At 39.7% G+C, this 16105-nt stretch overlaps 1 protein-coding gene across 3 annotated transcripts in view; it reads left to right on the forward strand.

Annotated features, from left to right (window-relative positions):
* Positions 1-3955: 3955 nt before the first annotated feature.
* The window catches only part of MARCHF1 (membrane associated ring-CH-type finger 1), a gene marked incomplete at its 5' end in the record, with an annotated part of 448487 nt that continues 436337 nt past the window's right edge, over positions 3956-16105 (forward strand). For all 3 annotated transcript variants that reach the window (XM_082639864.1, XM_082639863.1, XM_082639865.1), the window contains one exon: positions 3956-4054. In XM_082639864.1, coding sequence (XP_082495990.1) covers positions 3956-4054 — 99 coding nt within the window. The remainder of the gene's footprint in view (positions 4055-16105) is intronic.

The raw sequence follows: 16105 nt of genomic DNA on the forward strand, positions 1-16105 counted from the left end.
GAATGTATAATTGACAAGCAATATAGTCAATAACTAGACAGTTCAGTTCTTTACACTGTTGCCACAAGCTGATGATTTAAATCTTCTGTGATAAAATCTACCACCTCTTATCCGCTGTGCTTTCTTCTTTTATTTTTTCTGCTCTTTTTTTTTTTTTTTTTTTTGTGTGTGTGTTAAGCGGGCCTCTCACTGCTGTGGCCTCTCCCATTGCGGAGCACAGGTTCTGGACGCGCAGGCTCAGTGGCCATGGCTCACGGGCCCAGCCACTCCGCGGCATGTGGGATCCTCCCTGACTGTGGCACAAATACATGTCCCCTGCATCGGCAGGCGGACTCTCAACCACTGCGCCACCAGGGAAGCCCTGTTTTCCTTTTAAACTAGAGACAACCGAGGCTATTGAGAGCAAGGAGAAGCACCAAATCAGAACCTCTTCAGAAAGGCCGGGGTCCCAGCATTAGAATCATCAACTGCAAACCCCAAAGTTATTAGCCAGAGGAAGTAATTAGGGTACTGTCCCCAGAGTCAGGTGTTGGAAGCCAAAAGAAATGCAATTCAGGCGTGTGTGTGGAATAGTATCCAGGTAGAGAGAGAATATTCCAGGGTGGTTTCAACAATAATTATGGTCAGTAGTATCCATAAAAGTCAAGTTTGGAAATCTGGATCATGTCTTAGGATTGATTGTGTATGTAGAGACAAATCAGCTGAGTGATTCTAGAATCTGGGGCTCTTCTCTGATATAGGGGCCAGTGTCTGGTAGTGCTCAGCTTTTGAGCGCGTTGCTTTTTGTTTATCCCATAGGGTTTAATTAATGCGCGAGATAGACTGTGCTCCCACAGGAGAAATGCATTCCATTACATTTTTCTTAGCTTTGGATTGTTACATAAAGAGTCATCCCAGCAGACTTCATGCTTCTAGCTAGGAGGGCACCCTGGGAGCTGTTTAAGCAAAGATGTTAGATAAATGCATCCTTGACACTGGCTGGTATAGGTTCCAGCGTTCCGAGGCTGCACAGTATTAGAACCCACAGAGTGTTCAAAGCATTTTTTTCCCCTGACTTGAAAATTTTAAAAGCTTAATTTGTGGCAATACCTCATACAGTACTAGGGAAGTGTTTATTAAACATCCTGATTATTAATTATTCCTGTTATATATGAAGCATTTAGTTGAAAAGACATGATAAACCATGTTTATTATGTTAATAAGAATTAAACTCTTGTTTAGTGTGTAAAATACTTGACATAGTAAATCTTTTTCCTGATTTATATTCTAAACTTTAAGATAAAGCTAATTGAAATGACTCAACCACATAAATAAAATTAACTTGAAATTCAAATCTGAGTTTTTAAGAAAACCTCAGAGCAAACAAGGGATAACAGCACATGCATAATGAGGTAAAGGATTAAGACACCAGTTTAGTTAATTCAAGCTAAAAATCTCCTTTTCTGTAACTTCAATGAATATTTTAAACAAAGATATTTAAGTCTAAATTATCTGGAAAGCTGCCTTAGCTTTTTACGGAAATTCTCATGGATGTAAACACAGACGATACTACTTTTCTAAACAGGTTCAAAATTTACATTTTAGTATTTGTCACACACTATTAAATTTACAGTTCTGTTTACATCATTTCCTTAATTAAGACAATCCTTTTAGATAGAGGGATTAATAGTTATTTTTAAAGTAAGGAAATACCAACCTCACAATCACAGGTCATAGATGTGATCCTCGAGCTACAGAAATGTTTAAGCATTATCTACTTAACTTTGGACGTGGCAGTTTTGGAAGAGTTTGGCTTTTAGTCCCTTCATTAAAGCTTCACAGATACACTTTGTGACCTCAGATGATGAATAAATACTAGGGGGCTTCCCTGGTGGCGCAGTGGTTGAGAGTCCGCCTGCCGATGCAGGGGACACTGGTTCGTGCCCCGGTCAGGGAAGATCCCACATGCCGCGGAGCGGCTGGGCCCGTGAGCCATGGCCGCTGAGCCTGCGCATCCAGAGCCTGTGCTCCGCAATGGGAGAGGCCACAACAGTGAGAGGCCCGCGTATCACACACACACACACACACACAAAAATAAATAAATAAATAAATAAATACTAGGTTTAAGGCTATCTAACTCTATTTTTTACTATTTTAAAGCAAGACATCTGTCACTAGGTAAACTTGAAATAGCTTATTGTTCCAAGGTAATTTTATTGATATGCTGTGGTGATTCTCAGACTTGGTTTATGTTAGAATCCTCTGTGATATATTAAAGAAGCGTCTACTTCACATTTTCCCTGCAGACAGGCTGAACCTGAATCCATGGTAAAGTGAGTCTCAGATACCCATCCCCCTGTTATGAAATCTCCCAGATGAGCCTGGTGGCCAGAGAGCCAGGGCTCCTGTGAGGGGGCAAATTTAGGCTGAAAATAGATTAAACTTGAAAGTACATCAAAGTGTTCATTTCAGTAAACATTTAAAGATTTTTAGCAATCTTTGATGATCTTTGGCTTAATTGCCAATGAGAATACTACCTTGTTCGCTTTTTATCTTTGCCCGAGTTTAAACAAATTGGAATGTCGTATAGAAATGGCATTATTGTTATGGAATACAAAGCTAGTTAGAGATGAATTCCAGCTAGAGACTACTTTGACTATCTCCTATGTGATTAGGGACAAATTTGAACACATAAGTGCCTGAAGACATGTAAATACAACAAATTTCCTGAATGTTGCTTTTTTTGGGGTGAAGAAGCACGAAAGATAGTGGGAGATTTGATTTACTCATAACCTCTGGAAAATAGAAAGTGCATGTATTAAAATAAGAAAAGAAAAGTCTGTCCTTTAAAAAACAGAATAGCAAATCTAACAAAGAAGACATGATCCCAGGAGAAAAGGGATTTTTTAAAAGTTAATATATTTTGAGAATTCACTCCACTGAGAGATTGGATTTTTTTTTTTAATTTGAAGGGAGAAATTTGGATTAACCATTCATTTTCTCCAAATTGTATATCTATAAAGAGGACAGTAAAGTCCTTAGCAGAGTCTACTCCCTTCCTGGAAAAGCAAGGAGAAAATACTCTTGGTTCTAACAGATATATTTCCGGGAGCACAGGAGTTGCAGTTAAAGCAGAAATGGGCAGTTTGGGGCTCCAAGCCTCGGAGTAAGGATGCCCTGACTCCTGTTGCTGATGTCTTACTGAGGAAGTGCAGGCAGTAGGCAGCTCTCTCTAATAACCAGTCAAAGAAAGACATTTGCGCTTGTTCCCAGTCTCTTTCTCTGTCTCTTATTTTTTCAACACCTCGTCGGATGCTCTTCACTTCAAGGCAGATCCTTTAACCTAAGCAGATTATTGTGATGCATTAAGGGCACAGCCAGCTAGCCATATCTTTCAAGGAAGAGATTTGGCTCCAAATAGGACACTAAGCTTTTCAGCCTTCTGCTTATTTACCTAGTCAGCAGGATGCGGTGTCTCTGGGTGCTCAGCGGGCTCCTGGGGAATCAGGGAGAAACAAAAACAGAAGTGGCAGCCGCTGCAGATATGGGAGTCCGTGCCATTAAAGGAAGCGGTTGCTAATAAGGGTCTGTGAGATCTACGTTTCCTTGGTTTCCATGACAGTTATTAGGTACCATAGAAATTGAATTGTCTCCCACAATGCTCTTAGGGGAGAGGGGATGCTCCAGTGACAAAGCGGTGGAGTTATGACTTGCAGTAAATCATTCTTTTGAGATGCAACCCTCCCTGGATGATTTGCTCTTGCATTTCTTTTCCATTCCCTTTTCAGTGTGTTTGACATTTTGGCCAGAGACCCTGGCTTCTGCTGCACAGTGTCTCAAACACTCTTTTCCCCCTTTTTGTTTAGAACTGAGCTTGGCAAAGCCAGGATATGAACAATTGTGCAGGTGGGCCCCTCAGGGCGAGTGAAGAGATAAGGCATCCAGTCAGGGACTGGCCACCTGCAACCCTGCCAGTATGCCCCTCCACCAGATTTCCGTAATCCCCACCCGGGAGACGGCCAGCAATGGGAGAAGTTCAATGGGCAGAAACAAAGAGAAGAACAAGGAAGTCGAGGTAAGAGGAGGTTTGATTTGATCAGCTAGCACAGCCAAGCCAACTGCAGCCAGCACTGCTCTGTGTGCCCCCAGGAGTGGCCACGGCTTAAGAGCAGCTGGGCTCCCCCCTCAGTGTGTGATGGTCCATTGGAAGGGAATCATTGGTAACTAATGGAAACATATTAAGTGTAACCTTTATTTTCTGAATGAAGGGACCAAATCCTTGAGGACACTTGCTGCTTGAAAGATAAAAACTTCGCTTTGTCTAAACATCCTACGGAGTCACTTTGGACACGGATGGCTCCCAGGGCTGCCCTGGATGGCTGTGACACTGCTGTCATTCATTTTCAGACAGTGGGGCTGTTGATGGCTGCTAATTTTGCCCACTTCCCATTAAGCTAGAATGTTTGAAAATAACTTTCTTAACGCAGTGACAGAGAAGTAAGAGCTGTGACAGCTGTGTCGCTGATGACATAATATGAATTAGGACGGCACTTCACTGCCTCGTACGTTCTACTGCTTCCGTATTCATTCTCAGGGGTGTGTGTGGATTGCTTTTGTCTGGTGTCTGTTTCATTTGTATTGTTTTTCTTCATGAAAAAAAGCGTTATTTGAAACTTACATGGGCTAGAGAAATAGAATATTCAACTTATTACATTTAGGCTTTATTTTGCAGTGAAAATCTAGCAGGGGCTTTTCTAAGTGAAACTGCTTGAAAGATGCTGGGAACTTATTTCAAAGCATTTTTAAGGAGATTGAGCAGACTCAAGGATATTGGGTGAAAATATTATAAATGTTGTTGTGTTCCCCTAAAAGGGGTCTTGAGACAGAATGCTAGAATCTGTAATCCTCTTGTAACCTCAACCTAACCGTTGTCTAGTCCTCGGGACTCATTAGCTTTGTAGAAAATGAGCTTTCCCCACGTCTTGTTCTGTATGTTCATTCTTTCTTCTTAAGAATGGATGGTAGGGACAGAAGGGGCAATGAAACAAAACCAAAAGGAAAGAAACAAAGGGAGGGGAGTGTCAAGGAGAGCCTGAGAGGAAGAGAGTAATGAACTCGAATCACCTTCCAGGGAGAAAAGACATGTGTAGCCTCTTTGTACTTTCTTTGTGCTGATTTTGAAAATGTCATCGAAGGGCAAGCAGATGGTGACCTGTCTAGAGTTTGTAGGAAACGTCGGAAGATGTGTCTGACTCATGCAGTGACAGACACTTTTACTCCAGTCATTGCCCTGCCATAGGCTCATGGCGTATTTGTGGAGCTTCTGAGAATGAAATATCTGCAAAGTGAGGACATTTATCAGCTAAGTATTAACTGGAACTATGCTCTATGATATGGCTCTTTCTTTTGACTTGGTGATGTGATAGTTAGAATATCAAACAGCTATCTCTTAAGCTTATTGGGTGGGGAGTGGAGTGAGGGACACTGATCCATTCTGAAAGTGGGTATGAAAATGCTAAAAGCAAGATTTATGAAAGTTAAACATTATTTGCTCATCATCTAGATTCTTTGCATGATCCTAAGATGATTTGGAAGGAAACTTCCTATGAGAATACTGGTTGGCAATTTTGTTTAATATCCATAATGATCAACATCTGAACCATATTTGGAAATGAAAACACTGTTTTGATTCCCACCCCCTTCTTTGGCATTATGTCACCGCCAGAAGTCTCCTGCTGTTCATGTCTACTTGGCAATGAGTCAGATAAAGCTGGAGTGGCTTATGTGACTTTTTAAGTAAATCACACTTGGTTGTTTCCTTGTTAGAAATAATAATGAAATTATTCAACATCAAATATAAATAGCCACGATCTTTATCCTCATATTGATGTTAAGCCACATCTTTAGAAATCCTCAAAAGTCTTTTGAAAAAGTTTCCATTTATGAGCAGCTGTGTTTTCTTCAGGGGCAAACACACTTATTATGTCACAGTGTGAGTCAGTGGACATTCTATAGGAAAATTGGGTTAATTATGAGAGAAATAAAGGAAATTCCCAGCTTATATATTACTTTCTTAAAGAGACATCATTCTGAGCATCAGAAAGGGAAGCTCATTTCAGGTTCAAGTACATCTTAGTTTTCTATAGGATGGAGTTAAAAGTATCTCTTTAAGAGTATATTGAAACATACTGTTAAATCTTATGAGCCATTAAATTGTTTGTCTTGATGGACTAAATAGATAGTCCAGAAAAGTTGTGAATGCCATTTAAATTGGATAAATTAAACAGCATACCCTGTGTGTGGAAAGCAAAAAGAATCTATTCAGGGCAGTGATTTCAGTAATTTCAAGTCTTGCTTCTCTCCAAAGGAAGGCAAAACATCTTGTATACATGGGGACATTTCCTGATGGTTGAACAAATGAGACATATCCTCCTTTGAAGTTTCCTTAATGTATTTTGCCTGTGCTAAAGTTATCCAAATAATACATGTGCATATGGGGCAAACCATCTAATTTCAGAATTAAGACTTTGCTAATTTAAATGTGAGTCAATTTAATTTGTTCTTTTAGAAACTTAGAGTCTTTCAAATATACTAATCTATTAACTTTACATCTAGTTGTTTTGTTTGTTTTTGTTTTAAGGCATATAAAAAAAGAGAAAATTTGGAAACTATTTCGTAGCTATTATTACACTCCAGAAGATTTAAGCTGTAAAAAATACATAGACTAAGATCTTAAAAAATAATAAATCTAACCCCAAGCTTTATAATGCATATACATTTTGACATATTTTGCATGGTATAACATTATAATCATTTATCTAGTTAACTAACCCTGGAAGTGCAAAACACAAAATAACATAATCCATCCAGTTTGGACATAGTTTGCATTAGTGCTCAAGGGAAGGATGCAGATTCATCTTCCAGAGACATCAGCTCTGGAGGTCCTTGGGCAGTTAAAGGGTAGTGTGCCTTGGGCTTGCATTTCAGACACAAGATTTTATCAGCACAACCAGAGATGATCAATCTCTTACGAAGTGAATGGACTAATCAAAATTACGGAAGGTATATGTACAATGCAGTTGGTCAAATTTATTAATTTGTACCTGGAGATATTTATTTTAGTGATGATATGCTTGACTGCAAGCAGGAAAGTTCTGGAAAGGAAATTTGTAATCAGACTTTCCTTCGTAGCATGGAATCAGGAGGGAAATCAAATGGTTTGGGGTGGGGTTAGTTCATCTACACCTGGGGAAAGCTGGGATGTTGAGAAGGCCATGGGGGAAGCACACCTCTGATGAGGTCCATAGCTCCAGGTCTCTCCGGAGCTCTCCTTCTCTCATTGAAGACAGAGACTGACCAGTTTAGCTTCTTTAACTCTCATTTGCATGCTTTTCCAAATGGCCACTTAATCCAGTCTTTTCCTTCTTTTTTACATAGATTAACATCACTTATTAGGCTGCAATTAATTCACACTAGGGATCTGGGCCTATAAGACATCTGTCTCTTACAAGGGGAATAATCAAATTCTTAGACCTCAGGGGTATTTTAATTTCGTACTCTATAACAGGAAATTATAAGGATTGTACGAAGTCCAGTGTTTAGTTAACCTGTAGCACATACTCCTCATGACCTTCTGGAATTTATAAGCAAATGTCCCTAAGATCCATTGTATTTCAAATGTGGAGATAAACCAGGGACCAAGCCCAGTGTTACTGCTACTTGCCCTGCATGCTGCCAGGCCTCCATCAGCACACTCCATCATTCCTCAGATGATGGGGGCCGCATCAGAGGAGAAAAGGCTGGAACCCTTTCCTTCCAACGTTTCCTCACTCTCAAACTGACCATGCATGACACCCATGCTTTAGAAGGGTTTTGGGGGGAAGAAAACAAAAACAAACCTTTGTTATTATGTACATTTTCCTTCCCTGCGTTCACAATTTTTTGATATTTCTCTACTTCAATTTTCCCTTTTTTTTTTTTTAAGAATCTTTAACTTCCCTTCCTTCTTCCTAGGATACCCCTTTCAAGATCTTCTATTTGTCTTTCCAGTGATAGCCCAAGGGGACACCTTTCCTTACTCCAACTAGAGGCTGATCTCTTACTTGGCAATCCCTTCATGAACTCTGGCGAACTGAAAAAAATATGGCTTTTGGAATATTCTTCATTTTGAAATAGTGGATATATTATAGGTTAATTAATTCTATTTTTAGAGTTATAAAAATCATAGAAAAATCATAAAAGTTAAATAACATATTTAATCTCAGGGCCAGAGCCTAATTTGAGATTAGCCAATCTAATTCCAAATTCTATGTGTTTCTTTACAATTAAGGTACCACAAACTTTTCCCATTGCTTAACCAAAATTTGTGGATCAAAGGGTTCCAGAATCAGAAAGTCCCTTAAAAAGTCTTTATCTTAATTCCACAGCTGAAACCCACAGAGGATGAATAACTTGCTTACATCATACGAGTAGTTAGTGGTAAAGCTGGGACAAAAACATGGGCCTTCTGACTGCCGGTTTCTTTGTCCTTTCTATTATTACTGAATTTACTGATTTTTTTCTTTCAAGGCACAAAATTACAATCCCCAAACTAAAAAGAGTTCATGTAACCCTCAAAGCTGCTAACCTCTGAATGGGGGAGTTTGGGTTTCTTGTTGTTAGGGTTAGCTGCCCATAACTCATAGGTTAGATGCAGTATAAAATGGGTCCAATTTATAGAATATATCTAGAATTAATTTTATTAAAATTTAGAAAATAAGGTAAAAATAAATAATAATGCTCAAAAGAGTTTGGTAGGGAGGATACTGTACTGAGATTCAGAGTACCTGAGATGCAGTCCTGGCTTCACCAAAGCTTTTTAGCCTTGAGAAACTCACTTAACATCTCAAGCTTGTCCCCTAGAGAAAAAATGTATGTTTACTGGTAAATGCAGAAAAAAGTAATTTGCTAGATCTCATTTCAAAAGTGAGAGCCTTTTCTTTTCTTCTGTTATTCCTTTCATATAACCATGTGGTCGTGCTTCACTCTGGACACCCAGGGACACGGTTGTTCCCAAAGGCAGGTTTAGCTAAGGCAGGGTGGGACTCACCTTCAGTGGACACCTGCTGTCTGCTGCCCATGATTCATTCTGCCTTCTAATACCAGTGCTCAGAGAACCAGCCCTGCCATGTTCAACCAAGTGACTCAGGACAGCCTTGATGGGCTTAAACCAATCGTATATCATAATACTCTGTCATAGGAAATGGCTCAGGACTGGAAACATAACTCCATCAGAATCGATAGCACACACGGAGCCTTTAGTAAACTTCCTGGGAAGAGAAGCCTTACTCTTCCTGAAAACCTCTGGAATAGACTAGCTCTCTTCTTCTGTGAATGGTTTGTATGAGGACTTCAGGTCTGTAACAGGATATTGTGAGGGAAAAGCTTGGCGCTTCAAGGGGACCAGAGATGCTGTGGATGCTGAATCTGACTTGGAAACAGGCAGGACAGAAGGAGAGAAAGAAAACATACGTTCTACATGATGTCGGTTGAGCCATGGGGTCAATTCTTGCTAGAAACCAAACCTTGTTCAAAACCGAACAAAAGGATTCAATATATGTTCTTTATTGTTTAAGCCATTTTCTTGTTTGGATGTTAAGTCACTTACAACATGACAGGGTCCTAAATGATTCTTCGCCAAAGTGTAGCAGCTGACTTGTGAGGTTGGAGAGAGCCGGGTTCCAGGTAAAGCCATCACAAACATTAATTTATGAATAACCTGTGCACATTTACCCAGAATGCTCTGTATTATCCAAGTGAAATGCATTTTGAGCAGGAATGAGCCTGACGCTACAGGGTGAATGCCAGTGGGTAGAAAGGCTAATTCACTTTTCATTTTTCCAAAAGTACACTTTCCAAGGACTCTCCTGAGTCTAAATTGTGTATTAGAGTCCCATGTGCTTAGCGTGAACTCCACTGAGCATGCTAATAGTATTGAAAGACTTTTCTATAATGAAAATCAGGAAATTTCCATATTATTATTTGCTTTCAGAAACAAAATTAGCATAATTCACATTATTTTTTCTTGCTTAAAACAGATGTTGTGGATAATTGCATTAATCAGTAAGACTGAATAACACATTTTATTGACTATTAAATGAAAATAGTAATTGCTGACACACTCTGGTCAGTAGTTTTTAAATTCTGGGCTCAGTTAGGCAGGTATAGATTGTTAAAACTCCTCGGGTGTGGATTTTGGAAATTATTATGAATTTATGGCTGATTTAATGAGACTCAGTGTGATCACTGTGTTTGAAAGATTGTAGAACAAAATTCTTGATGCGGAAGTGTCTAGGATCATGGGATGGGCAGGTGTAGCTACCCGTGTTTTATTAATCAGGATATTTAGAACTTGCTGATTAGCCAACAGTTAACTCGATTTTTTGCAGCACAAAGGGGGCACTGAGGATGCCAACATGGATTTAGAATCTCTAGGTTTGAGGTACCGCTGAAGGGGGAGGGTGGCAATGTGAGCATTGCTTTCCCCCCGGCTCATTCCTACGACATCACCTCGAGCCACTTGCAGCCGCCTTCATGACCTCCAGGTGGGGATGAGAAATGACATCTATTCAATACTAATTCTCTCCCCTGTCTCTGCAACCCTGTTAAATAATTGAAAGAGGCATGACACGAGGGCAGAACTGGTGATGAGACTTGGCTCTTAAAAGAGAACGAAAGGCAGAAGCAGCCAGAGTGCTTCTGGGTGTGGGGTTCCTGACGTGATGGCTCCATTCATCATCTCGTGCAAATCTGGATGCGGCAGGCAAAGAAGACAGTTGCAGAGGGCTCTCTTCCCCCAGCCGCTGCCAGAGAATACCCAGTCTTTGATACACAGGAGCGCTTGGAATTCTTTAGGATTTGTGCTTTTGATGTCAACGTCAAAAAGAGAGCTTCTTAGGAAAGAATTCTGGCTCCAGGAAACTGCTGGACACACAGTGCTGCAGGGCACTGGAAAGCTCAGGCGTGAGATACAGTGAACAAACATTTGTTAAGTGAGGCACTGGCTATGTTTTCACAAATGGTCACATTTTTTAACAGAGAGTAAATTATTCCTACCTGTAAACTTAAACACTTAATGCTAAACAAGTTCCACACAGGGGTGTAGGGCTGTGAATGCTTCGTGGTGGCTGAAAGTTGTGTTCAAGTTGTGCAATTTAGATCCATAGCAGTTTTACTTTCCAATTTTATTCAAAATTAATTTTCATAAAGTTACAAAATATGAAAGAGATTTGTTATTGTAAATTTTACAAAGCTTTAAAAATTCAAATTCCAGCAAGATGGTTTTGTTTTAATCTAAAACTACTTTCTCTATGACCATTTAGTATGAAACGACTACGGTAGTACATTCAAGTTTTGGAAGAAGTGGTATCTGCTCATGATTAGCCAACAACACAGTAAAAGATTTGCCCGTGACTGGCAATGTTACCTTCTTACTCAGGCATTCTGTTTGGTGTCCAGTGAGCGCATACTAGAAATGTCGTGGCTTAGAATTAGAAGAAATCTCTTGCTTGTTACATGTGGAGAGGCAACAGAGCAAGGTAGTTAAAAACGTGTCTGGAAGAAAAGTAATTGGGTTCAAATGTGAGCTTTGCCACTTTTAGTAGTGGGACCTCGGCAATATTACTTGACATCTTTGTGGCACAGTTTCCTCATGTGTAGATAGTGACACATGTGAGACGTTCCTCACAAAGTTACGAGAATTAAAATGAGTTAATATTTCTAAAATGCTAGGAAGATTCATTGAGACAAAATAAATACCATTAAGTGTTTGATAAATAAAAGTGGGGAAAGGAATCAAATCCCTGTTTTTCATCAACATAGTTTATTGTTTGCAGTGAATAAGACCCATTAGTTAGTATCTTCCCTTAGTGATGAAGTGATGAAGACCCAGATCTAGCCTTTCATAATAATGATGATGTTAAAAAATAATGAAAATAAAAAGCTAGCTCATTGCTATTCATAGTTTGCCCACACTCTGACCTTTATGTGTTTACACCCTCTGTTTGCCTTAGATAAGTGAAACCTAACCTATGGTTTTTCTTTACTGTCTGAATGTCAATCTCACAGCTGCTAAACCAAGAATTTTCTAGTGTCAAGAATTTGTAGAAAAATGCATGCTGTCTTTCACTTCTGTTCCATGTACATATCGCCAAGTGTTCTTTACTTATGCTACTGTTTCTCAACATTTCATGGGCCTTTAAATTTAAGTATTGTAAATATCTCTTTGATAATTCTTTTTACTTTTCTTCATCTTTATGGGGGTGATGCTCTCAATTTCCTTTTGTTTTAACAACTCTTTAGTTATTATGTAGGATAGCCCATGCTATGAAAAACTAATATAACCAATGATAATGAAAGGGAAAGTTTGTTGAAAGTTTACATGCATAGGATTGTCTTGTGAATATCTGAGCACTTAGGGAAATGGTATTTTTTTTTCATTTTTCTAAGTCAAAATAACACTCTTCTTAACAAAGTAACATTGTTCTGAAGATCTTTTAAATGGTCTTCAACTGAAGGATGAAGACTTTATTACAGCTGTTGAACCTACAGCACTGACCTGAGGTACTGGCCTGGTTTGATTCTAAGTGAATTGTTCTATGAAAAGTTTTATTTTATTTTTTTCCTTCTGATATTCTTTAGGGACATTAGTGCTTTCAACTTCAGTGAAATAACTTGGAGAGTAGAAATGCCTAAGAAAAAGCCACTACGCTGAATTTGAATTGGGGTAACAGACTATGAGATCCTTGGGAGGTGATTTACAGGGACTGGCTAACACTGCAGGTGATATTTAATAGGTGTCAGTTACTCTGCCTTTGTATGATGTCAGCAAAGGAGGTGACCATTTTCTCCCAGGTGCCTCAAGCTGCAGAAATTCTGGGCTTAGTATGTAATTTCTGGTAATCAGCCTTAACAGATAATCTCTCTTCCCAGCCTGCTAAATGAATGTGCTATAAGGGTAAAGGCAGTTTTCTCTAATCTCAACATTAATATAATATATATAATAAATTTATAATAATCATCGTTATTATATCTAATATTGTTAAATACTACATGTCCAGTAGGAATAGTTTTATGTGCTTTCCGTGGTAACTCACAACTTCTCTATGAGATCATATTCTGGTTGCTATTTCTGTGTAATGAATTGCCCCAAAATTTAATGGGTTAAAGCAACCATCTTATAATGCCCATGAATTCTGTGGGTTAGGTGTTTGACAGCACACAGTGAGATGCTTTGCTGTGTGTGGCTCTGACGTCCAGTCTGTGACTCCCAGTCTATGACACTGAGGTGACTCAAATGCTAGGGACTGGGATTATCTGAGAGGTCATTTACTCAGATGTTGGGCACCTGACCTGGGATTATTAGAAGACTAGGACCACCCACTGAATAACCTACACATGACCTCTTCATGTCTCTGCATCTTCACGTCAGGCATTGTACTTCAAGGTAGCCAGACTTCTTGCATGGAGACACAGAGTTCTAAGTGTGAATTTTCCAACAAACAAATCAGAAGCTGCGTTGATTTTCATTTTCCAGCCTCAGAAGTCACCCAGCATCTCTTAGGCAGTAACCTATTAGTCAAAGCAGTTGCTCACATTCCTACCTAGCTGCGAGGACAGTGGATATAGAGGCCACCTTTTTTGTGCGGTACGCGGGCCTCTCACTGCTGTGGCCTCTCCCGTTGCGGAGCACAGGCTCCGGACGTGCAGGCTCAGCAGCCATGGCTCACAGGCCCAGCCGCTCCGCGGCATGTGGGATCTTCCCAGACCGGGGCACGAACCCATGTCCCCTGCATCAGCAGGCGGACTCCCAACCACTGCGCCACCAGGGAAGCCTGAGCCCACCTTTTCATGGAAATAGTGTCAAATAAATTGGAGCTCATGTTTTAAGCCACCACAGCTCACCTGTGGTCACAATTACTTACACACCTTCCTTTGCATTCCAGGGTGCAAACTACAATTATTCCTTTCCCCAAGCCCTCTCAGGTCTCAATCCATTTTTTCATCAACTAACAAGTCCAGGATCTTGTCATCTAAGCTATCTAGGTGCAAGTGAGGCTTCTTGGGTGCACTTCTTCTAGGATGGTTGTTTTCAATATGATGAATTCTAAAATAAAGAAACACACTGTCTCTCTGCTACACACTCAACACTCAAAGGTTGAATCACCTCCATAGACACTCCTATTCACGAAGAAAGAAACAAGAGACTCACAGCAGACCCTGGTCCATAATAGTTCTGAAATCTGGGTACTTGTTGCAAATTCTTTGACTAGGCTTGTTCCTGCCTCCCAGAAGCAGTTTCCTGAGGCTCTTGGTTCTCCTCTCTAGGGCTTGGTTATTCCCTTTTCCTTATTCTTTCTTTTCTGTAAGATACCATCTGTCCTTCAAATGAGAAGCCCTCTCAAGCTTGCTTCCTGCTCACAAAATGTGGCCAAGGCCTCCTTTCACTTTGGACTGTCTCTGTCCTTTTCAGTCAAAGCTGACCAATTTCCTTAAACATTTTGTAGGTCTCCTGTGTTTTGATTTATAATCCATTTAATTAGACAAAAGTCACACGCAAAATTTTCTTCAAGATCAACTCAACTATGTTGGCTTCCTGTGAGGCAGCTGGAGACAAGGATCTTAACCTTCTCAGAATCCCCATGTTTAACAGGGGGAACTTTCCAGGGATGCTCTTAAGATCCTTAGAGGGCTTTTCTCTCTTGGAAAGGGTTTACAAGGTACTATTTCTAATCCTTCTAAGCTCTTAGAGTTTTTTTTTTTAATTTCTTCTTATTTATTTATATATTTGGCTGTGTTGCATCTTAATTGTGGCATGCAGGATCTTCTTTGCGGGCTCCTCTCCAGTTGTGGTGCGTGGGCTCAGTAGTTGTGGCGTGTGGGCTCTCTAGTTGTGGCACGTGGGCTTAGTTGCCCTGTGGCATGTGGGATCTCCATTCCCCAGTCCCTGGCATTGGAAGGTTGATTCTTAACTACTGGACCATCAGGGAAGTCCCCCTGAAGAATTTTTATAATCATTCCCTTGAATTCGTTTTAACTCAGAGATGTTTACTGGAGAGGAACCAGGATTTGAGATTTGCACTGAGGCATTTTCTTAATTTGAAAATCTTCTGCTGGGAGAGACTAAGGAAAGAAAAATAAGTTTATTTCTAAGCAAAAGGAACAAGGCCTGGTTCCCTTATATTTCCTCTAAATTTTGCTTCAAAACTGGAGTCCTCTTTCCATTTGTCTCTACATTGGTATCTTATCATATGCAGCCTGTAAGTCTCTTCAGCTACTTTCTCATCATAAGTGAGAGTGTTGCCAAGCTTTCTGCCACTAACAATGTTCACACTTTTTGTCAACCTCCAATACCAATTTCTTCCTAAATTTCCCATCCTTGATCAAATCTCCTTGAGATCTTTCCACCTGTCACTAACAGTCTCTTAAAGGTTGGTATTAGGGTTCTTCAAAATACCAGTATATGGTCAAGCTTTATGTTCTAAAGCCTGCCTTTACACTTGATAAATTTGTACAGCTTGTTCTAAGAGTCCCTGAAGAGGTTAAATACAGATTTTGTGCTTGCCACACTGTTTTTTTAAAGGATATGACAACCTATTTTAATACCACATTTATATATAAAAATCATCTCTGCCGTTGCTGGATTGGTTAATCTCAGCTGCTAAATTAACTTTACAACTGTTAACAGTTACTCTGATAGTGACTAATTCTGATTCTTCTAAATCGAGCCCTTTAGATTTCCATACCTAGCTGAGCTCTTAATATTCAAGACTTTTTTAAGTACAACTATCCCTTGCAATATGAATAAATCTAATACTTAAAAGTAGAGTGTATTTTAATTTTTTAAAAATTGAACAATATCAAATGCAAACTGCAGAATCCTTTTGACAGGGCTCTTTCCCTTGGCTAATTCATATTTCACTCTTTTTATAATATTCTGAATGACAATATAAAAGGCATACATACTTCTTAAATATGTAATATCGTATTTGGAAGACTCAATGCTAGACAGTATCTGAAGAGAACAAATCTTCTCACCTAGCCCCTAGACCTTTAAATACAGTAGCTCTCCAGCACACCTTTTTCATGG

This window comes from Mesoplodon mirus, assembly GCF_964341445.2.
Source record: "Mesoplodon mirus genome assembly, chromosome: 2".
Classification (NCBI taxonomy): Eukaryota; Metazoa; Chordata; class Mammalia; order Artiodactyla; family Ziphiidae; genus Mesoplodon; species Mesoplodon mirus.